We start from the raw sequence: 27,216 nt of genomic DNA on the forward strand, positions 1-27,216 counted from the left end.
CTTACTAAAACATGACTTTTTTGGCATATTTTGACCCCTAAGTATACTATGAGGTGTTTCATGACATTCTGAGGTCTTACTAAAATAAACAGCCCGTCCCTTATCAACAGATCCCAAAAACACAAAAATGTAACAGCGTGTAAATTATATGTTTTTTTAGGCTGTAATGTTGGCTATTTTAACATCGGGATAAATGGATAATTGCTTACTTCTGGAGCCAGCCCGCAGCGGCAGCCGAGAAACGCGAACGCGGAAGTGATCCTCACTGCTGAAACCTACAACTCTTGCCTTGGTTACGTTCCACTCTGTGCCACCTGCGGCTGCGAGGACACGCTGCTGCGGTACACTGATACTGCATTTTATAGGGTAAAAAAAAGGTTCCGACCACCGGCCGGGAACAGACCGGCCGTTCGGGAAACCTCTCGAACCTCCCGATGGCCATCCCGCCCCTGGTTATGTGTATGGTAAGAATACAAGAGATGTGTTCTTTCCGTACACATAGCATTAGCGCATGTTATTGCTAACCGGTGGCTTGAACGATTAGCTTCCTGGCTTGCTAAGCGGCATAATGACTGTTAGTATGTTTGTCAAACTCAGCTTCTCAGAATGGATCGTGTAACAATCGCCATTCTAACTTTCTTTGTGTCCACCTTTAATGGACAGTGATCTGTAAAGGAAGCTGCTATTTGCCACAGTTCGCGTATAAATATCTTGACAATCGTCATGTCTCGCTTTTGGTCTGCCTGGTACATGCTTGACCAAGTTGGCTTGCATACATGGGGACTATGCCACCACGAATATTCTTGAGTATGGTGTTTATACCAACATGTCATTACATTTCCACCAATTTGTAATGTTTGTTTATTTTAAATAGTTTAACGTGTTGTTAACCAGGAAGAGACCTAGGCACGAGGGTGCTAGGTTACCGTTTCCTTAGATTCGTCACGTCTGCCATGGGAGAGCATGATGCTACATTCCTTTCTTGGACAAACTACGTAAATTATAGAGATATAATGTAAATACTATTTTAAGCAGCTTTATGTGTTGTTTTTTTTTATCGTGGATCAGCGACCAGAAAGTCATCTTGAATGATATTTTGTCAGAATTATTTAAATAACGAAAAAAAATTGTGTAATGTAGAGAGAGTTCAGTGGTGCCGTTCTTCCGTATAGTTCCGGCTTAAGATATTGTGCAAATAATGTAATTTATCGTTGCTTAGTAGAGAAATGTGACAGTTCGCTTGATGTTCGGCGCCTGTCACCTTCATGTCCTCCAGATTTGAGTTTCCCCACAGGTCTAGAATGCAGCGTGTGCCCTCCCTTGCAACTGAGCATGCGCAGGACATGTTGTAAACAATGAGACTATTCCAGACCGTCTCCAGCATTGTCTATCCAACAGTTTATCTGTGCAAAACTAACAGCGGTTTCCCATAGCTCTGCGTATATTAAATAAAAATGTTCCTCGGTAAGTATAGGGACACATTTGTTGCTAGATGTAATCACGTACACTTTGATTTTTATCGGCATCATCACCACGAAGACGTATCAAATTTGTTACGTTACACCCCGAAAACCCACCTCGAATGACATACTTGGGCGTGACAGCGTGCGAATGAACCGACTAATATTGTTATTATTTATCCAGTTTTATATATTCTTGTAATCGTCAGTATTACAGTCTAAACTGCCTACTTTACTCTGTCAGTCTGGATTTTCATCTGAGCAGTTTCAACTCATGCTAGCTTTGTCAGGCACATTCCCCGCCTGCTAAAGCTGACTTGTTGGTTAGCAGGCTAGCTAGCAGATGCTAGTCCCACATTAGTGTGCTTGGTTCCGATAAGGTATAATAATAACCTGGGTTAATAATAGGGGTATATGAGCTTCAGTAGCACCTGCCTTTTTACGTTATATTGACTTACATTTGTAGAAGACCGTGTAGCTGTAAACACACGAGCTTTGTAATAGAGTTGTGTAGCCTACATGGAAATACTTGGAACTGAAGGGTACTGGTTGGTATTATTAGTTTGTATTATTTTTTTGAGATTGATTGTTGGGGTAGGATATTAATGTGCATACAGGGCAGTTGCAAGCTGTTGTATTGCTTATTTTGAGGAATTTAGAGGAAGGTGAGTGCATACTCACTCGGCATTTAAAATTTAAGCTGTACTAACTTCTTACATTGATATGCAAATATTCGTTTTATGAGTAATGACCAAAGTAAATTGTACACTAAATAAAAGTTTGTGTTCATACAGTTTAAAGCCAGACAGTATTTTTGACGGTATGGTTGTTGTTTGGTAGTGAAGGTAGTAGAGGTGTGTGGAAGGGAAAAGAGGATTTTCATATATAAATACAATATCAGTTTAACTGTGTAAAGTCACGTCATCTTGTCTAAATGATACTGTACTGTACCTGAAACTGTTATTTGTAATTGGCATTTACAGACATTTGGGAGAAATCTGAATCAATCTGAAATCTGTAACTGTGATGTAGTGTTAATTGAGACAACTTTGAAAATGATTCTTGTAATTTGTTTAAAAAAAAAACATCAGAAGAAGTAAAAGAGCCTAATGCTAAGTATCATATTTCTCTACAGGGTGATTGTTTAGTTTATTAACAGTAGCTGGTCATGATAGCTGAAGTGTTTTATGTGCTGTGTTGCAGGGAGCTGAAGCATGGAGGCGGTTCTGAGCAGGCTGAGGGGGCTAACTCCCGATGAACTGCGTGAGGAGTTTTCCCGAGTGGACCTCAAGTGCGGCCCAATCACAGCTACCACCCGAGCCACCTTTGAGAGGAAGTTAGCCCGAGTTCTGGCCGGGTCAGGGAACAGTGCCACTGAATCGGACAATAGCTCCTCAGCGGGCGTTTCGGGCAATGCAGCCTCTGCTGGCGATCATGCCGATCCTGTGCCGTGTGCCACTTCAGCAGTTGCACCCACCACTTCTGCAACAGGCAGCAGCCCCCCTGCGGCTGCCAGTGAAGAGATGGACTTTGGCTATGGTGTGGGTCTCAACCCTCCAGAGGAAGAGGAGATCTCAGTAAAGACGGCCTCAGATAACTTTGCTGAAGGCAGTAACTCTCAGTCCAAAACAGAAACCCCTTCAAAGTCTGCACAAGTGTCCCCAACCTTTTATTATGGAGTATGTCCACTGTGGGAGGACGTATTGGCTAGAAATGGTAAGAGAGACTCAGTTTGTTACATTGTGTGGTGTCAGATATAATCGTTCCATATTGAAAGTTAATAGAAGTTACAGCAGTGCTCAGGATTACTTGCCAGGTTGTCTCAAATTATTGGGAAAAACAGGAAGTTTCTGAAAAAATTACGTTCCAAACATGACTTCATCTCTCATGCACTTGTGGGTCCAACATCATTTCCCACAGTCCAGACCTTGATAAAGGGATGGAAGGTTGAGTAACATTTCCTACCACAGCTTTTATTATAGAAAATCTAGACAAAAATAATGGCTGCAGCTGTTATTCTCATTTCCAATTCATATGCACACTCTTTTCCTCGATTAATCATCTTTGTTTAAAAAATACCCATTATAGCTTTCCGAAGCCCGATGTGAGTTGTTTGTACTGTCACTTTTTGAAATGACACAGTTTGTTCAAATGAATTTGAATCAGCTAAAATTGTCAACATTTTCCTCCAGTCAGTAACAAATTATAAACGTTTCTTCAAACAGCAATTTCAAGTTTGTTTTCACCATTAGTTTTTTTATACTTTCACACATTTACTGGTAGTGCTAAATGCTGCAATGTTTTCCTATAGTGTAAACAAAAACAACAGACCTATTACAACAATAGATTTTTAGCACATATGGAAACAAGCATGCTGATAATATAAATATAGTTTCATCTCAAATATGAATGATAAGAAATTTAAACAGAATTATAAATAGGATTAGGGTTTGGTTGCTTGTTTGTTTATTCATGATATCTACTGTGTTTTCCAGTTTCTGCATTTGTTTAGGGAGTATGTGCTGCTATTGTCGTTTGACATCCACATTTGTCTGTTAAGTGGATGAAAGCATTTGTTGCTGTTTCTGTGGCGGTAAGCAGCAGAGCAGTCAGACTGCCTGACCTCTCTGAAATAGAGTATTGATCTAAATTAATCTTGAGCTACTACAAAAATCAATTTTGTTAATGTTACTATGTCAGGGCAAGCTTTTATTGCAACTGCACTTTGTAGATCCTCATCAAAATAGGACTTCACACGCTGATTGAACAAAGGGGGAAAAAATCCTTCATCCACCTCAGAAAGCCACATTAACAATCTGTAATGAATGAAACAAAAAAAAAAAAAACAGGTTGTCAACATGTAGAAAATGACTAGAGTTTGTTTTATTTGTTTTTGTTTTTTTTTTTAGAGAGAGCACATGTATACACAGATAAGAAAGATGCTCTCCAAGCTGTAAAGATGATGAAGGGAGCCCGCTTCAAAGCTTTTCCCAACCGTGAGGATGCTGAGAAGTTCGCCAAGGGGATCTGCGACTATTTCCCCTCTCCCAATAAATCTACACCCTGTGTATCTCCTGTCAAACCAGGCCTGGTCATTAGTAAAGGTAAGTAGATAAGAAATTTCCCTGTAGATAGGCCCATGATCGATATCCTCTGAAATATTTATTAGAAGTACAGCCTAGGTTTCATCAAGGTATGATACACTGATCTTTTTTCCTCTTTCTTTGAATATTTTTGCTGCCTCTGGTTTAAGGGCCATCTTTGAGCTAATCGTACTTTTCAAAATGTTTGTGTAGAGTTAGATTATTCTTCTTTTGTCAAAGTCAGGTCCATAGTGACACAAACAGATGCAGACAAATCTGTAACCTCTGCCACAGTTTGACCATGGAGCACACCAGCCTTGAACAATATTTGGAGTGTTCAGCAGCGGTGCCCATCGTTCTGTCTCTTCTCCCTCTCCACGCTAGACAACATGGAGGTCGATACCATCAACCGGGAGCGGGCCAACAGTTTCAAGAGCCCGCGCACCCAGGACCTGACCGCCAAACTGCGGAAAGCTGTGGAGAAGGGTGACGAGGTGGCCTTTAGCGAGCTGGTCTGGAGCAACCCGCGGTATCTCATTGGCTCAGGGGATAATCCCACTATTGTGCAGGTGAGGACATTAAGTTAATTTGTCTGTGTCCTGCCTGTTTTCCTGAAGAATAAATAAAACCTGTAGTCAAGTTAAGATGCAGCCTTGTTTGAGCTCTGTGTAGCGGTACTTTTGAGGATTCTTGGACTCAGTGGAAACTTTTTGCTAGAGATGCATATCCTGACTTAAATGTTTTCATTTGTTGAAACATATATGTCTTTTCCATATTAGTGCCAACCTGTCAGCTAATACTTTTGTGAAGTGTACAGTACATTACATTACAAGATGAAGACAGGAACTTGATCTCGTGTATGTGCTTATGTAATGAGTTAACGTTTAAAATTAAAATAATAAAAAATATTAATTTTTGAAATAATAGAAGAGTCTGTTGCTGAAACTCCTCAGGAATTCAGAATTCAAACTGCAGATTTTTGGAGCTAAATATGAAAAATAAAAATGAATGTTTAGCAGAGTCAATAATAATGATGCAGATAATGTAGAAGTTTGGACTGATATACTGGCTGATGATTCAAGACTTTTAACAGAATGTGTTTTTTCTTGGTGTTAGTTTTCTTATCCTGTCAATTTATATTTTCATCTTTAACAACATTTAAGATTTGATTCTATATTATTAATACCAGCCACTGTTTCTTAATAAAATAATGGTGGCTGATAAATCCCTAACTTCAGCAGGTGAAGTTAAGGTCAGGTGCAGCTTTTGGACAAAATTAAGCATCCTTTCCTGTTGACAGGAGATTAAAGAGGATTATGTTCTGATCCATACAGTTGTTCCTCTTTTTTTTTTTTTTTTTATCTGGTTAGGAGGGTTGTCGGTACAATGTCATGCATGTGGCAGCCAAGGAGAACCAGGCAGGAATTGCTCAGCTGCTGCTGGACACCTTGGAAAACCCAGAGTTTATGCGCCTCATGTACCCAGACGACCAGGAAGTCATGCTGCAGAAGCGAATCTGCTACATTGTAGATCTTTACCTCAATACTCCAGATAAGGCTGTAAGTTCTTTTATCTTACCAGGTAAACCAGATTAGATTCTTTCCAAAAGTAGTAAATGGGCTGTGTTTACATTGTGTTTTGCTCTGTTTGTCTGCATGTTCTAGGGGTTTGAAACACCACTCCACTTTGCCTGTAAGTTTGGGTGCCCAGATGTGGTCAATGTATTGTGCTCGCACCCGGGCATCGATAAGAACTGCAAGAACAAGGATGACCTGAAGCCTTGTGATGTAAGGACGTTAATTTTTTATTTTATTATTTATTTTTTTTTTTTTAAGTCCTTCGAGGGGGGATTAAAAAGTCATACAAAATGGAATGAACCACAGATACAGTTGTAAAAGAAACTATAAAAAAATAAATCATAATAAATGAGGAGTAAGAAAAATATTTTTTTTAAATATATATGTATAAATTACAAATAAGTAATATGGGGCTAAGTACTACAGTACTGCAGTCAGTATCATTTTTTCTATATCCATGCTGGTAGCATAACATTTCTGAGCACAGCCTCTTGTAGAATAGTACATTTTCTCCAGTGTCAAATGATGTATAAGGTCTTTAATCGTAGCTTGGAGGTTGGAGAAAGGTTTTCCCTCCATTTAAGCTGTATAAGTCATCTAGTTAAATGAGATGAGCCTATATTTTGTTCATCTCAGTGTTAGCACTGCAGTATTTGGAGGTTCAGGGTTCAAGAGACACGCAAACATCTGAGAAGGTTTTGGATATTAACTGTCAGAAACTCATAGGAATGGCGTGAACATGGCGTAAGCTTACTTCCCACTAATTCCTCGGTTTATTTTTAACCCTGATTTAACTTTACATAGACTTTATGTAATGTGCCACACAGTGAGTAAGAAAACATCTGCATAGCATGGGTAGTAGTTGCTGGGGGTTAATACACAGAAAGTAGTCATGAATGTGTCCACATGCATACAAGAGCTGTCTGGCAGCTACTCAGCCTTATACAGTACTGCTGAACACTGACATCCTGGCGCAGTAGTTGCTGAGGGAGATACAGTTATGCTCACTCAGGGTTTGAAGCTGTGACCTTTTAGCTTGCTTTTCAAATCTTTTGGCAACAGTCGCTCAGTGCACATTGTAAGCTAAACTTAGATGAGCAAATACTTTCCTCTGCTGATTCAGCAACAGCTGTATGTCTGTATGCGTAGCATTAACTGTTTATTTGTCTTTCCGCAGCTCATTTGTAGCAGAAAAAATAAAACCCAAGAGGTGAAGCAGAAGATAAGTGAATATTTGGAGGGTAAGGACTCACACGTTGCTTAAAACATTGAATGTTTTTGTTCCTATGCTCTCCTGTTCCGTGAAGGACACAGTCAAGTACCATTAAGTGTACATGCACTCAGAGCATCATGGGTAAATGAAAACAGCATGTTACATCATACAGTTTGAATTTGGCTTTGGGCGTATGTCTTTTTATTATGGTGCTAGCCATGTTGGTTTGGATTTAAGCTGAAAACATCATTTGCAGGTTGAGGTGCTTTAGGCTGGTGTCATGGGGTTAGTGTGGCTGCTTCTGCAGACTATTGAATGAATTACTGACAAGTTTGTGTTGTAAATCACTTCACAGCTCCAGTTGTGTGATTTTGTTCAGTCCCCCGAGAGTCAGTCTGGGGTGTGAAAATAAGAAAGTAGTTCGATAAAGCTGACAGTGTGAGACTGGTGCTGTACTGAATTTGGTGTGTGAGCATGGCATTTGGCAAGACGCTCTGCACACTGTATATCTCAGCTCACTGTCCTATGCGCAGACTGACAGCACCATATGCAACAGACATTTGACAACACCAAATTAGATTTTGTTTTGACGTAGACTGCCAGCTTGACATCTGATTCTGACTGGTGCAGTCATTGTTCTGTAAAGCGCTGTAAATAAAAGTCCTATTCACAGAACAATGTTATCTACAATTTTTATTGTCTGTTGTCTCGCAGACCGCTGCTATATCCCTTTGTTGAGGGCAACCGACAACACCTCTCAGCCCATCATTGGTGCTCCGTGGTCACCTGAGGCCTCAGAGAGTCTCTCGCTGATCCAGCGGCACACAAGAAGCCCCATGGATCCACTGATGGCCGTCACAGCCTTTGCTGGCCCGCTGAGTCCTTCTAAAGCAAGTTCTTTACCTAAACACCTGTCTCTTTCTGTGTATTTCAGAAAATCACATCATAAAGTTTGGAGATCCAAACCGGTTTCATTGTTATCATTTGAAAGAGGTCTTGGCTAGAAAATCTAACCTTTTCCTGTAGGCAGATGATTTTCGTCGGTCCTGGAAGACACCACCTAGAGACCGAGCCGACATCCTCAAATCTGATCCTGACCGGGGAGCAGAGAGAGTGGGCAGGTAAGTCTGACATAGTGTCGTCGCTGCTTTTATGAGATGTGTAAGTTTCTGCCTGTTGTCTTCCTCTCCAGCAGTGAGAGGTAATGGAAATAACATAAAATTTTGAAAAGATATTTTGATGCTGCTGAAGGGTGATGCTACTGGGCTCATTGCTGTTGAATATGATACATGAAGAGAAAACACTGGAGGAAATACTTCTTGCACTAGCAGGATAAATGTGCCTTTGGGGATTATGAACAAGTCGGACCATGTGTAACACACCCTGGGTTCACATCTAGTTCATTCATTGTTCCAGCAAAATTAATCTCAGAGAATAAATGAAAGAGTTTCCATTAAAAAGGTTAAGAAGTCCTTAAAAGAATCTAATTTGTACTGGAAATGACCCAGAGGCACCTCAGTTTGTTGTTCAGATGTGTGTCTGTAGTATTAACAGTTTTACATAGTATGTGTACAAATATTTCAATATCATATCAAATATTTAAGATGAAATTAAAAATCTGATAAACGGTCAACTGCAAGTGTGACAGCGAGTTATTCACAGACATAAATCAGTCGATAAAATTGCATAGTGATTCAATCTCTGTGTACTTTTAGCCAGTGAAAGATAGGTTCATGTTTCAGCAAGTACGAAAACACCAGTACTTTTGATTAATGAATACGCAGGTATTTTGTATGTGTAAAGATAGTGGTCCTCTATCTACAGAGACCTGGCTCATGAGATGGGTCACCCATGGGCTGAGTATTGGGACTTCCTGGACAGTTTTGTGGATCTGTCATCGACCGAGGGGCTCCGAAAGCTGGAAGAGTACCTGAGCAAGAAGGATTTCAACCCGCGGGTTCATGAGGAGGCCGGGGAGAACGAGACCAGCAACAGGTTCAAAAGCCCCTCTCCAGGTACGCTCAACTATTCTGTAGCAGGGAAGCTGCAAGTCCTGAAAAAGTATGAGTTATTGAAATAAGAAATGGTTTCTGCACCTTTAAGATCATCCTCCATGACTGAATGTGTTAATTAGTAGTGTATGTTCTCAGCCATAGCCTCTTGTTAGATATGAAACAGACAAAGCATTTTGCAAAGCTGCATAATTTTCTGCCATGTATGTTCATATGATAAAACTACTGTGTAATAATGACTAGTTACCAGTCTGTGTTGTTGATTCATCATCCCTGTTTGCAGGCAAGCCCAAAAAATTCTGCAACTCCATCTCTGTTGGTGCCTTCCTGGACGAGGGTGATGACATCAGCCTCGAGGAGATGAAGAACCGGCAGAACGCAGCACTCACCAGCATCACCTCCTCTGCTGCATCCAAGGACGGCCTGAAGGGAGCGGTGGGCGGCCGTGAATTCCACATCCTGCCTATTGCTCTGCACCACCGCGGGGCCGACCTGATCGAGACAGCGGCCGAGCAGGACCTGCTGTGCTGCTGCGACGACGGCCTCCTGTCGCCCGGCGTCGTCTGCAAAAATGGGGTGTGCTCCTCCTCCAGAGAAAGGACTCACAATGGAGACAAGGTGTCCCCTCGCAACTCCCCGTCCTCGTCCTGCCTGCTGTCGCCCATTTCCAACCTCATGGTGGAGTTTGAGCGCATGTCACTGCAAGAACCGCTGGACAGCCTCAGCAGCTGCAGGGAGAGGAGGAGCAGTGGCGGGAGCCGGCACAGGGATATCCGGGACTCCTACAGTTCCTCCTCAGCCACGGACCTGAGTTCTGGGCTGAACCGCCTGTCTCTCAGTCACAGCAGTCAGGACAGCGAGGCCTTGGAAGGTCCAAGCTGGAGAACAGAGGGAGGGGGGACAGAGGAGAGGCGCAGCAGCGGCAGCTCAGAGGAGTACTTTGAAGCAGAGGAGAGCCTGGAGGTGCTGGGCAGGACTAGGGGGTCAGTAACAGGGGGGCGCAACTTCTGTGCTAGGTCGAAGTCATGGGATCATGGGGGAAGGGACCTGAGCAGCTCAGGATCCTCTGGGTCTTCTTATAAGTCCTTAGAGAACTCTCATGAGTTCCTACCCAGGACTCCACCGCACATTAGAAGAGGACTTTTCATCGATGGGTGAGTCACACTGGTTTCTCTGCAGAGGGCATAAGGAGGTCTGCCTACATGATGTGTTAGTATCTTCAGACTGATACTGTAATTATAAGTAATTGACTAATTATAATAATTATAATTATAATTGGGACATTATTCTAGTGTAGACATGTACCCTGAAAGACTGGCTAACTCTTAACTACCACTGATTATTAGAGAAATGTCTCAGAAAAGTTTCATGATCCCCAACTGACAAGTTACAGTGACAGTGTGTATATTCCTGCATGCGTGAATGATTTTCCATGTTTTCACAGGGATTCACCAACCAAGTTGGACAGAGAGGTCTTGTCAGCAATAGACGGCATAGACATCGATCCCCAGAAGTATCCCAGCATTCATAAGTGGAAGAGCACAATGACGTCATACTCTACTTCAGACATGAAGAGGTTAGTAGATTAAAAGCAAAAATACTATAAAAAATATTTATTGTGTGGGGAAACATTTTAGTTTGGTCAGAGAAATACTGGGCCTCAGATGGTTAACTGTAATATCACTGATATATATGTACATGCCATTACACGTGTGCAGTGTGAGATGCTGGTTCGTTAAATATCTTTTGAATATTCTCTGAAAAGTGAATGCATTAACAAAAGAAGAATGGATTGGAAACAGAATTAAAACTCCAGAGCTGTCCATTATAAGCCAGACTAAAGAAAATGGGCAACATAAGAAGAGCAGAGTGACTGCCCCAGTATTTGAATCGCCTGTAAAAGTGTCACTTATTACTGACTGTAATACTCATCCAATTGACAGAAATGATGCAGTGCAGATGTTTTTTTTTTTTTTTTGCTTTTGCATCTATAAAGCTTCACAATTACTGTCAACATTTTGTGAAATTCATTCTGAGGTGCTATAAGGTGGTAAATCTGTAATAATTTACTACAGTTTTAGCATCAAAGCAACAGTATTATAACTGTAACCACTGACTTGTGTTGACGTGTGTCTAGCTGGCCCAGCCCCGCAGTGGTAAAACCACGACAAAGGATGCAGCATCAGACTCCCGGCTCCCCGGTCAGCGGCCTGATGTCTCCCACTGCTCGCTTCAGTCCTGCCCGGTACGCTGCCTCACCTGACTTCAGCCCCAGCCGTTACAGCCCTGCCAATGCTAGCTACATCCAGCGCATCCGCCTCAAGCACTTGAACGAGCCATCGGTCTAACTGCCTGCTCCTACCACTGCGGCCATACCCTCTCCAAACCCGAACCCCACCCTTCCTTCCCCATTACAAACCCAGCTGCACCAAGGTGGCTACACCAGAGCTCAGAAACCACATACCTAACAGAAATATGCACAAGTGTCTGGAAGATTTGTATTAATGATGTATGGTACTACTCCTATGTAATACAGGAATTCTCATCACGTTGGGTTGTGATGTACACTCAAGACTTTAAAAAGAAAAAAAAAAAAAAAGAAACCTTGGTAATTTATGTACTGTATGGGTGTGGACCATGTTGAATTGACGGTAATGTTATTTGTGGCAAGTGTGAAGCACCTGTAGTCAACTTTTTTGAATATCGTGAATTCAAGCCGCACTCCCCAAAGTTAGTTGGTCACTAAAACCTAAAGTGTGGAGTCCTCAACAGGATTCTTTCACTGAGGATGTTCTTAAAAAAAAAAAAAAAAAAAAAGTAAAATGTCAATATTTTAAAAATTATTTTTTGTATGTTGGTCAGTAGCACAAAATTTAAATGTTTTTATTAATGGTGTTAAAACCGACTGCCATTTCCTATGTTTTTTCCTCAGTTCAGGAATTGCCTTAATTTTCTGAAGTGATGGACCAGTTCTGTCAGTTTGCGTCAGTCACAGATGATTATGGCAAACATGGGAAAAACTGATAAAACTGAGATCTTCCATGTTTTTGTTTTGTTCTTCAATAAATGCATACATTTTCTATCTTTTCTCGGTGGTTCCTGGACATGTCTTGACTTTTCCTTTCAGCCACTAACGGCGGCCTTAGACTGTGCAATTTTTTATTTTCATTTTTTTCTCCAAATTATCTTTCAATCACAAGCATCTCCCACAGTGTATGAGTGACAAAACACATCCATCACTAAAGTATATTTTCAGATTTGTCTTGTCTGGGCAAAACCTTAAAATTGCTCGGTCTGAGACCACCTTAAAGCTGTATTAAGCAATTTTTAACCACTGTGGGGCAGAAAGACTCCAAAACTGACTCAACAGCAACAAAACCCTGATGTATTTCATAGCTTACTACAGCCTATTGTGGCCATCTTGTTAACTAAGAACTGCCTTAAGCTTAAAGAGAACACACCTGAGTAGCTGAGAGTTTCATAGAGCTGGATTTTGATTCCTAGTGCGGTCGGCAGTACTCGCAACCCTTTTCCCATCGCAAATAGGAATTTCATTGAGTGTTAATTTGAAAATAAGTGCTTAGCAGAGCTTTAATGCCCAATGTTATTTGTCATGAATTTCAAATTGGCTAACAGTAAACTCATGTACATATGGCAGGTTCCTGCTGTTCTCCACATTAAGTCTAATGGTGGAGTGTGAGTGTGTACAAACCTGCTGTATCCAAATGAGTTGTAACTTGGGGATAAATTCACAGCTGTGTGAGAGCTCATCAGCTACATCTAGGATGAAAAAAAAAAAAGTCATTTTAAATATTCAGATTGCCACTCAACAAGAGAAACAAGTGTTCTGAATGTAAATTTTTTTGTGAACTAAACCTTTATCTGAGAGCACAAACTCCTTCACTGAGAAGATTGTACGGTCATCCTCATGCTCTCAGGTGACAACAGATCTAATTCTGGTCGCTGAATGTTTATGAATGTGGAACTTTGCAAAAATGCACCTAAACAACTTAAGACATGCTTCTTGTGCTTCTAGCATTCTGTGCTTTATTAAAAAGTTAACTTTAATGGTGAATTCTCTTTCTGTATGTCTAGATCTCATTTGCTTTCAACTAATCAATAAAACATCACTCCTACTTTGCTGCCAATGTGTCTATGTGCTTTTCTTCAGTCGTTTCTGTGGCAGTTAAGAAATGGAAAGAAACTAATGCATTCATAATTGTAATTTATTTACTACAGCTGCACTATACAACACATAATCCTCACTTCAGTACACTGTAATGACATATAAAGCTAACAGTATGATTTGCATTACCATCAGCTATACAAATACAACTTTTTTTTTTGGTTTAAAAATGAGTCACTTGTGTAAAAATCCTCAGTTACATTCAGGAGGAGTAGCTATGCAGCTGTTAATCACTTCTGCTGGCGTTCTATGGCACGGAAGTAATCACAACACCATCACCACAGTCTCTCATTACATGATGGTAGTTCAGTTACAAAATAATAACATCAAAAATAACTGTCAAGACACTTAAGGAGAAAACTGAGTTTTGCAACCCTGCGGCCAACCGAGTCCCAGAAACTGGTTGTGTGTGTGTGTGTCTGTGTGTGTGTGGAGGGGGGGGGCATCAGGTCCGTGTCATTTTGTCTGGGGGCATGAATCCTGCGTCTCCCAGAGTTCTGAGGGCCACCCTGCCGCTAGGTCGGATGGTGAGCCACGTGATGCTGCCGTTGTTCAAGCCCATACGTAACCAGCCCTCTGGAGGAAACTGCAGGGCCCTGAGAGAACAAAACACTTACATGAGCAGCTGAGGATGAGCATCTGAGTACTGAAGCTCAGATATATTTACAGGTAGCTTTTTCAACAATGTGTCTGCGATATTGTCCAATAATCGGTCATTTGAAAGATATCAAACTCATTACTAATTAAAAATTTACTAAATATCCCTTTAAATCTGAAGCACAGGACAAGCGGTCACCGAGAAAGGCACAAAGCTTTATGCAGCAGCTACAATATTTACACAAAAAAGGTATTTTCCTTTTCCTTGCCATAAAGAGCACAGTGACACAACTGAAGCACAAATCCAATCTTAAAATCCTACGAGACAAAACTGCAGCATAGTTTAAACACAGTGGTTAGCAAAGCAAGGGGCCACACTTTGGCCACACCACACCACTCCGACCACCGTGCCCGCCGGCGACACAAACCTGCAGACAAAATAACGGATGACATTGGCATGACACACGATGATCTCATAGCTGTCCTCCTTCTGCTTGGGGTCAGCCCGGTGGATGTAGCGGCGGAAGGCTGCCTCAATGCGAGCTCCATCTTCATGGTACTGCTAGAGGACGGCAGAGAAGTTGAAAGCCACCTTTGTCATGTGAAAGGGGTTCTGTCTGCACCCCTGAGTCAGTACAGAGTCAATACACAATGCTGCTGTACACTGTAGGGAATGTGTGAAGAGTTTCATTCCAAAATAAGGCCAACCATACGGAAAACGTTCCTTTTGATAGTGGCTTCAGTGGCTCCATTTACATTCATATTAATAATCCAACTGTGTCCAACATTTACAGTAAGACCGTAATGATTAAGATGTTTATAGGATTGTTCCTTCTATCATGCTGTTTTCACACAAAAACATTGTAGTCCAATTATGTCTTTCTGTCATGGTGCTACTGTGTTCTAAGCTCTTCTTTTATATGGAAGTTTTCCAAGATAAAAACTCAACAGCAATGTGTCTTTCTATTAACAACATCCTGGTTCCTCTGGATAATCCACAGACCTCTCTGTCAACAGTCCTCCTTACGACCATGTTCTCCTGAAGGTAACAAGTTTCACAAATTATCCAGAGCAAACATGGCAGTGTTTTTGGAAAAGCACATACTGTTACAGTTGAGTTTTTTCCATGTTATTTTTCAAAGCTGTGAAAAACTAACAAAACTACAAAAGTCATAAGTAATAAAATATCCAGTACCAACTAATTACACTTGGTAATTAATAATCTAACTATGGCAAATCCTTCTGAATAAATAAAATGTGATAAAAAGATTAATCCACAGCTTTTCCTTTAACATTGGCATTTTGGAAATTAACTCTTTCAGTGGTCCATTCCTGTGGCATTGCACCGATGTATTGGCTGATCTTTGCAACTGTAAGCTTAAACAAGCACTTGACAGGACACTTGCACAGATGTGTGGGTAGCACAGAGTTACCTAAACAAGGATATGCAATTAGAGAAAATCTGATCTCTAAAAGTAGAGTGGGCTGTAGCTTCTCTCACCACAGCATCGGGCTTCCAGTGAGTGACGGGTGGAACCGGCTCGATAGGTGCACCCTCTCTCAGCAAATCGCAGCTCACCAGCTCCACTCCTGGACCCATATGACGTTTAGGGCAGAGGAAAAATGTTAATATACATTTGTGATGTTCAACACTTCTGCATCAACTGCAAATGGTTGCTAAAACATTAACAGGAACAACAAAAATCCACAAGATATGGATAGCAAATGTTTTTCAACAGAGCTGAATCAGAAAGTGTCAAATGCAAATATGAGTTCAAGTATGGAGCTGTATAGTTTCTAACCTTGAAACGTTAATAGCAGTAAACCTATGAAGCCTGGGTGTCTGACAGTGCAGCAGTGAGAGGCAGTGTGGCAGCTATTCACTACCTGGAAGGTGTTTGCTGATGATATGTGCTGTCTCTGTGGCCCTGGCCATGCTGGAGTGAATCAGGACATCATACTTCAGTCCCAGTGCTGCCAGCCTCTTGCCCGTCAACTCAGCCTGCTCACGACCTGAAAGTGGAGACACAACTGTCATTACAACAAATGACTGGTCCGTCAGATCTGTTGGGCAAAATTTGGTTGGGACAACAGGCAAGAGAAGGGATAAAAGAAATTACACACCAGACTGCTGTGTGGTACACAGTACCTTCCAAGTAACAAAGTGCAATTTTAAGGATCAGTGTGTAGGATTTAGTGGCATCTAGGGATGAGGTTGCAGACTGCACCTAAATTTAAACCCCTCCCTTTCCAAGCGTGTAGGAGAAGCTACGGTGGCCTTTAAGCAACGTAAAAAGGCAAAATGCCCTCTCTGGAGGCAGTGTTTGGTTTGTCCGTTCTGGACTACTGTAGAGACACAGCGCTGTAACATGGTGGGCTAAGAGGAGGGGGACCTCTTTTCAGAGGACACGGAAATACGAATCTACCACGTGAAGAGCGAATCACATCGCTGATATGTTAAATCAACCCGGGACACGGCCACAGCCGTAGCTTCCGCTCCCTATGAAGATATGAAGGGCTCAGTCCAAGCTAACGAAAACACGATTCTTAGTTTCAGGTGATTATACACAAATGACAACTTGATTATAATTATAATTACTATATTCAATTTCTGCCAATTGATCCCCGTAAATCCTACACACTGGTCCTTTAACTAGCCACTGAATAACAAGACCTAATGGAGTGAGGATCCTCTCCTTGTCGCTGTTCCCGCTCAGGTTGTACTGGGAGTGTCTGATGAGTAGTATGTTGCGTGTAGCTTTGGGTTTGCCGTTGTCCTGCTCGGAGCTGGGGTCCTCACTCTCTTTTTTCTTCCCATTGGACAGTACAGATGGGTCTCTCCTGAACAGAGTTAAGACGACGTGATCTTGGGATTAGGAGTGGCCTTGTCTCAGGTGATTACCGTGAGGCATGAAAATCTGGGTTAACACAACTATGATTTAAGATGCGTGGGAGCGTGGAACTATAACTAAACTAATAGAACTTTCATGGATCTTGTTTAGAAGAACCCCTGTGCCAAACTGTTTAAAAAAAAATATCTATTTATAGCTGACTGGCTTGTCAGCAATAGTGTAGCTCGAGGAGTAAGGATCGTGACATCTCACAAATCCTCTTGGTCTAACCTTAGATTCGGCAAGCATTCAAAACAGCAATTCAATTTAGCAATACATTACAATGAGTAAAATATGTTCTTTCACCCAAATAAACCTAAATTTCACCGTGGTGGATAGCTGTCTATTAAACTGATAGATATTTGACAGAGATTTGGAGTAGTGTTCCATCCATTCAAATGTGAAAAGTGGAAAATGGAGAGAATACGACGGTAGTAGCCACGCTCAAATAATCAGTTAAGAGACAACGCGTGTAGAGGCACATACTTGTCCCAGTTGAAGTCCCAGGCATGTCCAGTCGGGGCTGGTGTGTGGTTGGCAGGTGTCCACGCCGGCTGCGCAGCTCGAAGAACGGTAAATCTCGACCACCGACTGGCCGCGTCTCCGCGCTGCTCTCCGAAGTATCCGTGGGAGTCGGCAGCGGCAGCCGCGAACACCAACACGGCAGAGCCTCCGGCGAACCCACAAATAAGTTTTAAAGTTTTCCTGTACGACATCCTGCGAGGCGCCGAAGACGAAAACTAATGCTAGCTAATTAGCTCAGCCTAACGGTCCTACCGTCAACGAGGTGTAACGTTATCTCTCTTCACAAATGTATGGCTTTGTTTTACTAAATGGTGTTCTGCTGTTATCTCCAACTCCAGCAAGTGGAAACAAATTATTTTCTGTGCCACAAATACCTACGGGGCGGAGGCGTTTAAATAGAAACTAATACTACAGTCGGCACAACACACAGCAAGCTAATCTGTTCAGTTTCCTACAAACATACGGTGGCCGCTCCGAGCCAAAAGAAATCTCTTTCGCCTTTCGCAAAAGTGCCTAAGTGAGCCACACGAGGGCGCTCTAATCTCTAAACCTATGGTAAGAACTACTAGTGGCGCTGAATATTTTCCGCTCTCTGTAGAAAAGGCACTGCAAACTCCATTCAACAACGAGACATTTCAGTGGGGCCACATGCTGGTACGGTTTATACTTTAAAGCCGCACAAATCAACACACAATTTAAATATAATTTCTCCTGCTGTTTTCCATAGGCTATTCTGATGTCAGGAGACGCCGAGAGGAACAAGTGAAGTCAATTTAACTGTATTTTCATATAAACACGTACTGATTGGTAAACTATGACTGCACCGAAATTAAGAGTTTAAGTAGACACTCTAAAATATGCTATGCCTGGATTGATCATGTGGGTACGTTTGCAGGGAAGAACAGCAACACGAAACTGCAAGAATCTAAATGGAGTTTGGTTTAGTTCCCTCCGTCGAGGAACGTTGCATACCTGGAGCTACCTGCAGTGCAACCTCCAAATCACGAAAACATCGACTCATCCTACACTTTGAGACACATTTTGAGATTAAATTGATTTAATAAACATCACGATGGTTTGACGATTTGTGGGAAAACGTTTCTTTTAAAATATTAGCGAAATCTCCCGGATAAAAAATAATGACTGCACAGTGAATAGTGCTTCCCGATGAAATGTGAAATAATCTACAATATAGCTCAGGGAATTTTCTTCAGAAGACACTTGCAGGGTTTGCAGAGAGGCTCCACCTTTTCAAGCGGTTCAGTGACCTCACTAGTGGGCTGGATTGTAAGGGTGGGATTTCCAGGCTTTCAGAGAGCTCCATGTATTCCTGCCTCACTATCTTAGGATCTATGCGGCTTCAACGATAGCAAAAGCGGACTGGTTGTACCTTTCATAGCCATAGAAAGGCCTATATACTGGACACTGGATCATTTTTTTCTACATGCGACTCCAATCGGAATAAATAATTGAGGAATGTGGAAATTACAGAATGCCCAACAGCGCTGGAAAGAGATTTAAACCCACCAAATACATCCCAGTGTCCACTGCTGCCACACTCCTTGTGGGTTCGACCACTTTATTTTTCGTTTTCACGTAAGTTTGCGCCGCTTCTTGTTCTTATTCAGTGCATGCCGGGATTTTCATACACCGTGTGCCCTCAGATTGCACACGCAAGAGTGGGTTGCTGCTCGAAGTTTGCATGGGTGGATTCAGTCACTTAGGGGGAATATTGGTTTTATGGGAATATATCTGTCCCATCGGGGAATCTCGTAGCGGATCTGAAATGGGTTTGCAAAGAGCAGCCTTTGATTGCTGCCTTGCTGTGCAGCCTCAGACAGACCATTCCTAATACCTGCAAGACAAACTTCCAATAAGCCGTGCAAGTTTAAAAACGCTATGGTCGTGCAGGAGACCTCAGCTTAGGCCGCAGATACTCACTTTCCATTGAAGAAATGCCGCAGGCAGTTGTTGATACAATTAAAATGGTTGCATTGGCCCGGTGTGTTTGATCCATGCACACTCAGTTTGGATAGTTACAGTGTCACACCACTTAGAATAACAGGCATTATAATCACTGTAGGCAAGAGGCTCCCAAAGCAGGGGTCCTGCAGGGGTCCCCAACTAGATTTCACTGCTACTACCGTGCCCCACCTAGGGTGTAGACCCTGATTTAGGTTTCCCTTCGGAGAAAATCTGATCATCTGAGGTTTACAGGCAACCTGTGACCAAGACCAACAGACCATCACTCTCTCAAAAACAGATTTTAATTCAATTCAAGTGTTCTGACAAGCTGGTGACAGTGGCCCATCCACACCCACTGCAATCAGGATGATTACATTGTCACACAGTCTATCAGCCAGCATCACAATCATACCAGGGACCCCCGAGTAGGAAGGCTTTCATCCCGTACCCCTCCACCTGATAAATGGGAAAGTTAGTGCTATGATTTAAATCCAGAGCTGACGCTGTAGCAAGGGGAGATGACAGCAGAGATAGTGATGCCTCTGGTCTAAATCATCGTTCCCACATACATTTTTCTTTACTGCTAAACCCCTGAGGTGAATGAATTATCAGTGAAATCAATGTCATGCTCAATCTCACATTCGCAAGAAACCTTGAGGGCACTTGAAAATCATTCTGTGAACCTCTGATGTAGACTAACAAGGACAAGGGATAGGTTATTTTATGTTGACTCTGTCTATCTGCGGAAGATTAAAATTGCTGAGTGTGATTCCTCGCCCTCTGAGGGTGGGATGTTTGACAGTGCTTTGAAGACCATATGTCACAGTTGCCAATGTGAAACATGTTGGATGCACAGATGATTCACTACTATGGCACAAGAAGTTATTTCTTTAATTTTAGGGACATATAATCTCCTTCACATGTCTCCGGTTATAAGCTTTTGTGGGTCTAATGTTAATTTGAACCTTTGAATCATTTATTGCTTTTTTTCTCCTCTGAATCACTTGCTGATTTTTTTCTACTTAAACATAAGAAATCAAATGCAGTAAGTGCAAGATCTGGCCCAACTAAAACAAGTACATGAAGACACAGAAAATGCTTCAGCTGCACCCTGAGTGGTTTTGCACTCTCAGTCTCAGGTCAATGACCGAGACTGAAGGAAACATATGGTGTTTGTGGGATGCGCCAGTAGGTTGTATCTTTAAAAATCCCAGCACTCCTCCATGTACTGTCTGGGGCTTTGCATAAGCAAATCACCTGATTCACAAGGCTTATTGTACAGTGAATGCATTATGATTTGAGATGAGCAATTCAGTCATATTGTTTCCAAATAGCAGAAGTCAGAATTTTTGTTGCCCATATTTTAAAAAAATTATTAGCAGTCCTTCTTTTGCTGGGTTTCAGGTCGCTCTACACTTTAAGGTTCATCCACCAGCAGATGGTTCAAGGGTGAGGATTAAGACTTTACTCTGTTGCTCCTTCATTTCCCAGTAAAAGGCCCAGAGGACTGAGCCACGTATAATGGAACCCCCTGGGGAGCAGTGCACGTCCAAACTAGGCCATGCCTCCTCATTCTCAAACACACATCCATTCCATCTATTATGGTGAACTCAGTCTGGCCTTGTCTGTGGCTGAAGTGCAAAGCTACATGTTTGCTGTACAAGCCACAGAGTAGCGGTATGCTTTTATCCAAAGTCTCTGAACCAGAATAACATGGAACGGGTGCAACAGTAGGAAATTTCAAATTTTTCATATTACCAACTTGTTGTTTAACAGCCACACAGTAAGACATGCAAGGGTTAAAACTAAAGAACTATACCACTCCCTCATATGCAGTCATGTACAGCAGAGCACCAGGGACACATCTTTTTTTTATTCTTAGGCCGCAGTGTGTTAAAGGTCTCACTGTTGCCAGCAGGCCACTTGGTGTCATATGGGTAACAGAGGATGAGACCTGGGGTCTCGTCCTGGCTCACACACACTGTCCGCAGTGTTTGGCTCACTGACGCCTGACAGTTTGTGTTTCCCACAGAGATTGAATTAGAACACGATAGTACAGAATTATTTATATCTTCACGGCATGACCACGACTCATCATAAAAAATACTGAAGATAAATTACGTTTTTAGTCATGGTTTAGCCATCATAATATTATCTCAGCCTTATTTTGGGTCTATAATAAGAATCTATTACACAGTAGCTTAGACTTCTCACGATGTCTAAATGTGTCCCAGTTCTGTATGGCTGCATTTTATCAGAGCTTTATTCTACCTTTTTAGTAAGGCAGACCTCAGAATGGCTTAATCACTGCCCTTGACCATATGCCAAATGAATAACCTGTCCTGGAAATAGAACAGCCAGACTGACCATTATCATTTGTTGCCAAGCCTAATAGTCCAGACTTCAGGGTACGCATGGATAAATGTGCGGATCAATCAACCGATCATCTGGACAAGACCTGTGTTTCAGCAGTTTTTGCAGCGTGGGGGTGAATTATGAGAGAGGTAGTCAGTGGTGGCATTCAAAACCAGCATGTCACCAGACTGAGAGCAGAGCTGTGCACGAGAAAGGGTCTCACAGGAATCTAATCTTCAGCTTCCACATCTGTTTCCTCCTTTTCACTGTAGGTCCACCGAATCAGACTTCATTCAGATCCTAAAGCATGCATTGTTTTGCATTTGCGTTCCACACTGAATTTCTTGTGGAGGTTTTTTAAGAGGTATTTCCAGTGCGTTAGTTGAGAGAGTGACGTCAAGAGATGGAAAGGAGGGGGTTGAGAGTTATTTTATTCATATTTCTATTTTCCCTTGTTGATACTGTATGCAATTTATTTTACATTCAACAATAATATGGCCAAGTCCAGTGGTGTGGGTAAACTTACTTCTCCCACTGAGGTGACCGCCCTCTGTAAGCATTCACCTTTCCGCCTCTTCACTCTGATGTATGTAACATCACGGTTTTCCGAATCTTAGTAATTGAAGGTCTAAAAGTATAATTGAATGTTTGTTCATTGATCCTAATCCGCGTCCTGCGTGTGATTATGTATGCTGAGCTGCTGTCGTCTTTTTGTCAAGGGGTTCGGTTAACAAGCTTGTTAATCGTTAATGCCTCACTGCTTGGTATTAGTGTCCATTAGAGCCCGTTTGCGTTCCTCCTGTGTGACGTTAGTGGCTTCGATTCACCCCGTGCTTCACTGTAGTTAAATGAATTGTTGGTTTAACTCGTTGAGTTTTCGTTTGGTGTGGGAGCAAGATCGTCTTGGCTGCCTGTTTTAAATATTGCTCATATGACACTGGGACTGATTTGGGTTTAGTTTGTTTACATGTGTGATTGAGGATATACTGCCAAGGTTGAGATGTTGCAAGGGCAGGGTATTTCTCAGAGGGAGGAAATCACTAACTGACATGTTATCAATATCCCCTGTGCTCATGAACAAGCACCTATCAAATCTGGAAACCAAAGAATCTCTGCCTCCTTGATGTGATACTCATGTACAGCCTACGGAGAAAGTGAACAGGGCTTTCAACAGGACGTGTTTGCACAACTGCAAGGTCCAAGTGCATTTTTCTGAAATATTCCATAATTACCATTGGAGTAGCAAATTTTAGCTCTAAAGGCAAACTCGTCAGTATTCGTCTTCAACATGTCCTACTCTGTCCTCACACACTGTCACAGCATTAGGTTTCAGCCCCTCAGCTGAGGTGGATGTGGAGCTATCCTGTGCTTATGTCACACACAGGATAAAACTTTGATAATCTTGACGAGGCCAAAAGTAGCTGATAGACGTACAAGCTCACAGGGGCCAACATATCCCCTTGGCCTATTCATAAAATCCATGCAGTGCAGTCTGCTGGTTTGTAGAGATATCTGCTCTTTTAATTTTTTTTTCTTTTTTTCACTGGGGATAAAAACCAGTAGCAGGGTAGCAGGTAGGTACGGTGTGCCCAGCTCTGTCAGATTAGATAACGATGTAATTTCCTCTGTAGGTCCTCATCCATCAGCACCTGGGAGTGAGGGCCTGGAGATTGACAATGGCAGTGCAGGGTTGTGTCACTTCTGCTCTCAGAAGGTACTTAAGGTGACAGGCAATAATGAATGGAGAGGGAGCCTTATTTCACTTTGAGCTAATGCAGCAGATAAGGCCAGAGTTATAAATTGACCTAAAGCTTTTGACAGCATATTTTTAGTCTGTGTGGTGGCTTACGGTTAATTTTCAGTCTTATTATGGTTTATGGTTTACCACAAGGTGCTCTTCCAACTTGTAATATTATTACAGATGGACCAGTCCCCTCCCCCTGCAGCCTTACAGCGTCAAAGCTGACAGAGCAGCTCCATGGTGAGGTAGTTAAAAAAAAACCCTGTCTCCATTTTCTAAAATATCAGACTCTGATTTAACTGTGATATTTTCTAAAATATCACAGTTAAATCAGAGTGACTGGCTTTATTAACTGTGAAGTATTTATACTTACAAACAGTTCTTTCCTGCGTTGTGTCCCATCCCCCCGTTGTCCTGATTTCATCAATACAGAAGCAAAACTCCTTTGAATTTTCAGTTTCTTTGATACCAGCAAGAAGCTCAGATCTGAGATATTCTGTTTAAACCAGCATCGTGTTGTTTCCATTTATAATGTAGAACATTACTACTCAGAAACTAAACTGTAGTTATTAAGCACATACCACTGGTAGAGGTCCAGTGGATCCAGAGTGGAGGTCTGGGGGGACTCAGGTGTCCTTGAGAGAATTCCATCAAGTCCCTAAATGAGAAAGTGGTCAGTGTAGCCGAATTCATTTGAATACAGATGTTAATGTTCCCCAGAGGATGAATCTTTGACTTTGGTGATCTCCTGAATTTTGCTGTAGTGTGGTGTAGTTGCCATGAAAGATATTGCAGATATTTATGTCTCCATTAAGATGAGCTGTAATAAATTTGGGGCTCTGTTAGCTTTTCTTTTAACACCATAATCTCCTCTAAATTTAATTTTGGCCTGTACCTTACAGCCAAATACATGCGAAACTAATGGCATTTATATATCAGTGTCAGTTGTTGCTTTATGACACCCCTTATGTGCAGGTTCAGCATTGAAAAAGTTATGTAGCCAGACCCTGTGCTAGAATTAAAAGGCCTCACTCTTCAGTTTCTCTGGAGTACCATAAGTGTTTTCTGAATTCAGAAAGGTATTTACATTCACCACAACTGTAGGAAAACAAACAGCTATTTCAGAATTGTATCTAGAAATTTGTCATTGTAATTTGTCAAGTAGTGCAAGTGTGTTTTGTTGATGGTTTGAAAATGTCTAAGACTGGACCCCAAAGACTCATTTGAAACAGCGGAGAAAGGAGGATAACTTGTGGTGTTACTCCAGCGGGAACTCAGTGTCTGAATCTGGACTCCATCGCTCATATATTTTTAGCCGCTGACTGTTTGACAGTAATGGGATCAAATGTGAGTTTCTGATCTAATAATGATCCAACAGAGTGTGGATCTTGAGGGACTTCTGAATGGGACATTTTTTTTGGCTTGGAGCAAACCATTACCAAACAGCTAATACATTCAAGATATGCACACACACAAACCTGTCCTGTCCTCTGTAGTAGGGAACTACCATATATCATCTTGTCTTTTAAGGCATGGTATGTCCAGCTGTTGTGTCCTCTCAGAGTAAAGCTATGGAGTAGTGGTTCTCATCAGAGGTCAGGAGTCCAACAAAGGCCCTGTAAAGAATCCTAAGGGAACCACAGAAAAACTCAAGTACTTAATATCTTTTTTCTGTTATTGTTATCTCACCAATAGCATTAATTCTGTGGTCACTTGTGGGGAGTAACGCCTCTCCTGCTCGCAGCCATAGTCAGCCCTAACCTGTAGTTTAGTGGCAAATTCAGACAAAAAGTAATCATGAGCTTGTCTTCCCTTCATCAAGGTTCAAGTATGCTTGAGTAGCAGGTTGCTGGCAGAGTTTTTATACAGTCTGTCTCTGTCCGTACTGATGAGTAAAAGAGGCCCAGAGAATAAAAGACCAGGTCATCTAATCTCATTCCATCCCAGCCTTCCTGTCACTGCTCGACAACTAGGTTAAGATAATGCTGACAGATCCTCTTCCCTGGCCCTCTACCATGCGTCGTTGAGCAGGGCAACTGACTACACTACATGCCACGCCAACATAAACTGGTGCCAAATTAAAACTGCATTAAGCTTCAGGTCGACTGCAAGTTTTCCTGATTTGGTTCCTCTGTAATGTTGATGATCATATTTGATCGGTAATGAGCTTAGCTGAGTGTACAAGAGAGCAGCTGTGGTCAAGTAAATAAATGTCTGTGTATGTTTAAGTATGTGTATGAAGAATCCCAAAGAGCAAAGTACTGTTTCTGAAACAGATGTATAATTCCTCAAAATAAATCTGCTCTGTAGAATGATCTAAATGGCTATCACTGAGTCCTAATTTGGAGTAAAGATCATTTGCATAAGACCACGTCTTTAACAGGGTGAGAATAATGTTTGCAGATTAGCATGATTATCATAAATGAATAAAAGCATGACCATCCTAATCTGCAACAGCAGGTGATAAAGAAATTGAAATGTGCCTGTTTCTAGCACATGTTGAGCTTTAATAGAAATCAGTTCTTTCTAAAATTATCCTGGCCTCTTTGTACTAAGCTCTGAACTTATGTAACTTTTGTAATATGCATGAATTAGACAGATATAATACGCCTCTAAGAACAGGGAGGAAATGTCTCAAATATCTCCAAATGTGTCATTTCTAAGCTTGATCAATCGAACTGGAGGAACGTTTAGATTCTTTTTGTTTCCCACTGCGACTCGTGACTCTGCTCCTTTCTCTATGTCTATTTAAATCCTTTTGGTTTCTCTGAAGCAGTGAGTTTCTGGAGCTCTGGTGCTTGCCAAAAAAGTAAATTGTGCCTTGTGATGCCATAGTTGAGCTAAATAGATCCATGTGGATTCAGTGCACAGCAGTGTGTGGGCGAAAAGTGCGGGAAAGTGCAGCGAGGTGCTCTCAGACTTTGCTGTACTCCACCACCCTCCCACCATCTGAATAAGTTGAGGCTGCCTGGAAAGTCTCTTCTTGGGGAACATGTGGGATTAATTTAGACCTCCAGCCTCTCCCTCCATGGGTGTCTCCACCCTGTTTCCCCCTCATGTTGTTTTGCCAGAGGGAGACCATGACTGGTAATAAGCAGAAACAGAGCTCTGCGTCTTAACACCCTCGGCTGGAGTGGCTTTCTGAGAGATGAAGGAGTCCGCAACGAGCCAAGGTTCCCAATGTTTACAAGAGGGTAGCTGTGTCCATCGCTGAGACACAGAGGAGAGCAGGCAGATAGACTCTGTGATTATAAAGACAGGTCTTCCGCATCTTTGCCACTTTTTTAGGGAAGTGATTTTAGAAGTCAGTGGAGATGAGAGGGCACATCAAACAAAGCTCCTACTCATTCATCTGTGTAGTAGAGCTGAACCACTGAGCTACAGTAGACCAATAAAGATATCTACATTTTTAACTTAAAGCCAGTAGTATTTGGTACAATCACTGGGGGTGCCAATAAAGTCAGTTTCTACCCACTTTTAGGCTTTTAGCATTTTGCAGCTCATTGTTTTTGATTTTCTGCCTCACACCTGAAAACCCAGTCTGTATTTGCTCAATGCATAAATAAGCAACTGTTTCAACTGTTTGCTAACACGTATCGAGCCATATCACC

The 27,216-nt window shown here is 41.9% G+C and overlaps 3 protein-coding genes and 1 long non-coding RNA gene across 11 annotated transcripts in view; 2 read left to right on the forward strand and 2 right to left on the reverse strand.

The window, feature by feature from the left end:
* The first annotated feature begins 259 nt into the window (after nt 1–259).
* On the forward strand, nt 260–13,191 carry ankle2 (ankyrin repeat and LEM domain containing 2). Of its 5 annotated transcripts, none has more exons than XM_041041736.1 (13): nt 260–464; nt 2,664–3,176; nt 4,370–4,564; nt 4,928–5,112; nt 5,914–6,102; nt 6,208–6,330; nt 7,298–7,361; nt 8,048–8,223; nt 8,360–8,454; nt 9,158–9,348; nt 9,629–10,499; nt 10,790–10,921; nt 11,483–13,191. In XM_041041736.1, the coding sequence occupies exons 2-13, from the start codon at nt 2,675–2,677 to the stop codon at nt 11,691–11,693; spliced, it is 2,934 nt and encodes a 977-aa protein (XP_040897670.1). In that variant the 5' UTR covers nt 260–464; nt 2,664–2,674; the 3' UTR covers nt 11,694–13,191. The 5 variants fall into 5 exon arrangements, with proteins under 5 accessions (XP_040897670.1, XP_040897674.1, XP_040897672.1 ...); XM_041041740.1 differs by having other exon boundaries at nt 298–341; XM_041041738.1 differs by having other exon boundaries at nt 313–366.
* Nucleotides 8,220–9,698, reverse strand: LOC121184215. The gene is made up of 3 exons (XR_005894280.1): nt 9,593–9,698; nt 9,264–9,386; nt 8,220–8,426 (listed from the first exon to the last, which is right to left on the reverse strand). It is a non-coding gene; the product is annotated as an uncharacterized LOC121184215 (long non-coding RNA).
* A 362-nt stretch (nt 13,192–13,553) lies between the features above and the next one.
* pgam5 (PGAM family member 5, serine/threonine protein phosphatase, mitochondrial) lies at nt 13,554–18,013 on the reverse strand. Of its 4 annotated transcripts, none has more exons than XM_041041743.1 (6): nt 17,506–18,013; nt 16,803–16,969; nt 16,016–16,141; nt 15,630–15,718; nt 14,557–14,690; nt 13,554–14,127 (listed from the first exon to the last, which is right to left on the reverse strand). In XM_041041743.1, exons 1-6 carry the CDS (start codon nt 17,733–17,735, stop codon nt 13,977–13,979), a joined length of 897 nt encoding a protein of 298 aa, XP_040897677.1. In that variant the 5' UTR covers nt 17,736–18,013; the 3' UTR covers nt 13,554–13,976. The 4 variants fall into 4 exon arrangements, with proteins under 4 accessions (XP_040897677.1, XP_040897678.1, XP_040897676.1 ...); XM_041041744.1 differs by having other exon boundaries at nt 14,557–14,687; nt 17,506–18,012; XM_041041742.1 differs by having other exon boundaries at nt 14,557–14,687; nt 15,630–15,724; nt 17,506–18,012.
* Nucleotides 18,014–18,897: 884 nt separating this feature from the next.
* Nucleotides 18,898–27,216, forward strand: part of zdhhc8b (zinc finger DHHC-type palmitoyltransferase 8b) — a 60,810-nt gene continuing 52,491 nt past the window's right edge. The window contains exon 1 of the mRNA XM_041042807.1: nt 18,898–19,140. Within this exon, the coding sequence (XP_040898741.1) occupies nt 19,037–19,140 (104 nt within the window). The 5' untranslated portion in view covers nt 18,898–19,036. The remainder of the gene's footprint in view (nt 19,141–27,216) is intronic.

This window comes from Toxotes jaculatrix, chromosome 7, assembly GCF_017976425.1.
Source record: "Toxotes jaculatrix isolate fToxJac2 chromosome 7, fToxJac2.pri, whole genome shotgun sequence".
Lineage (NCBI taxonomy): Eukaryota > Metazoa > Chordata > Actinopteri > Toxotidae > Toxotes > Toxotes jaculatrix.

What these genes read in the sequence shown, in the direction of transcription:
- pgam5 (XM_041041741.1), bottom strand. Translation starts at nt 17,735, where the DNA reads ATGTCGTACAGGAAAACTTTAAAACTTATTTGTGGGTTCGCCGGAGGC. An exon ending in CATCAGCAAACACCTTCCAG is followed by an intron (nt 15,725 to 16,015) that starts GTAGTGAATAGC and finishes AACGTCATATGG; the next exon opens with GTCCAGGAGTGGAGCTGGTG. An exon ending in ACTGGAAGCCCGATGCTGTG is followed by an intron (nt 14,691 to 15,629) that starts GTGAGAGAAGCT and finishes GCCGTCCTCTAG; the next exon opens with CAGTACCATGAAGATGGAGC.
- ankle2 (XM_041041736.1), top strand. Translation starts at nt 2,675, where the DNA reads ATGGAGGCGGTTCTGAGCAGGCTGAGGGGGCTAACTCCCGATGAACTG. An exon ending in GGACGTATTGGCTAGAAATG is followed by an intron (nt 3,177 to 4,369) that starts GTAAGAGAGACT and finishes TTTTTTTTTTAG; the next exon opens with AGAGAGCACATGTATACACA. An exon ending in ATGACCTGAAGCCTTGTGAT is followed by an intron (nt 6,331 to 7,297) that starts GTAAGGACGTTA and finishes GTCTTTCCGCAG; the next exon opens with CTCATTTGTAGCAGAAAAAA.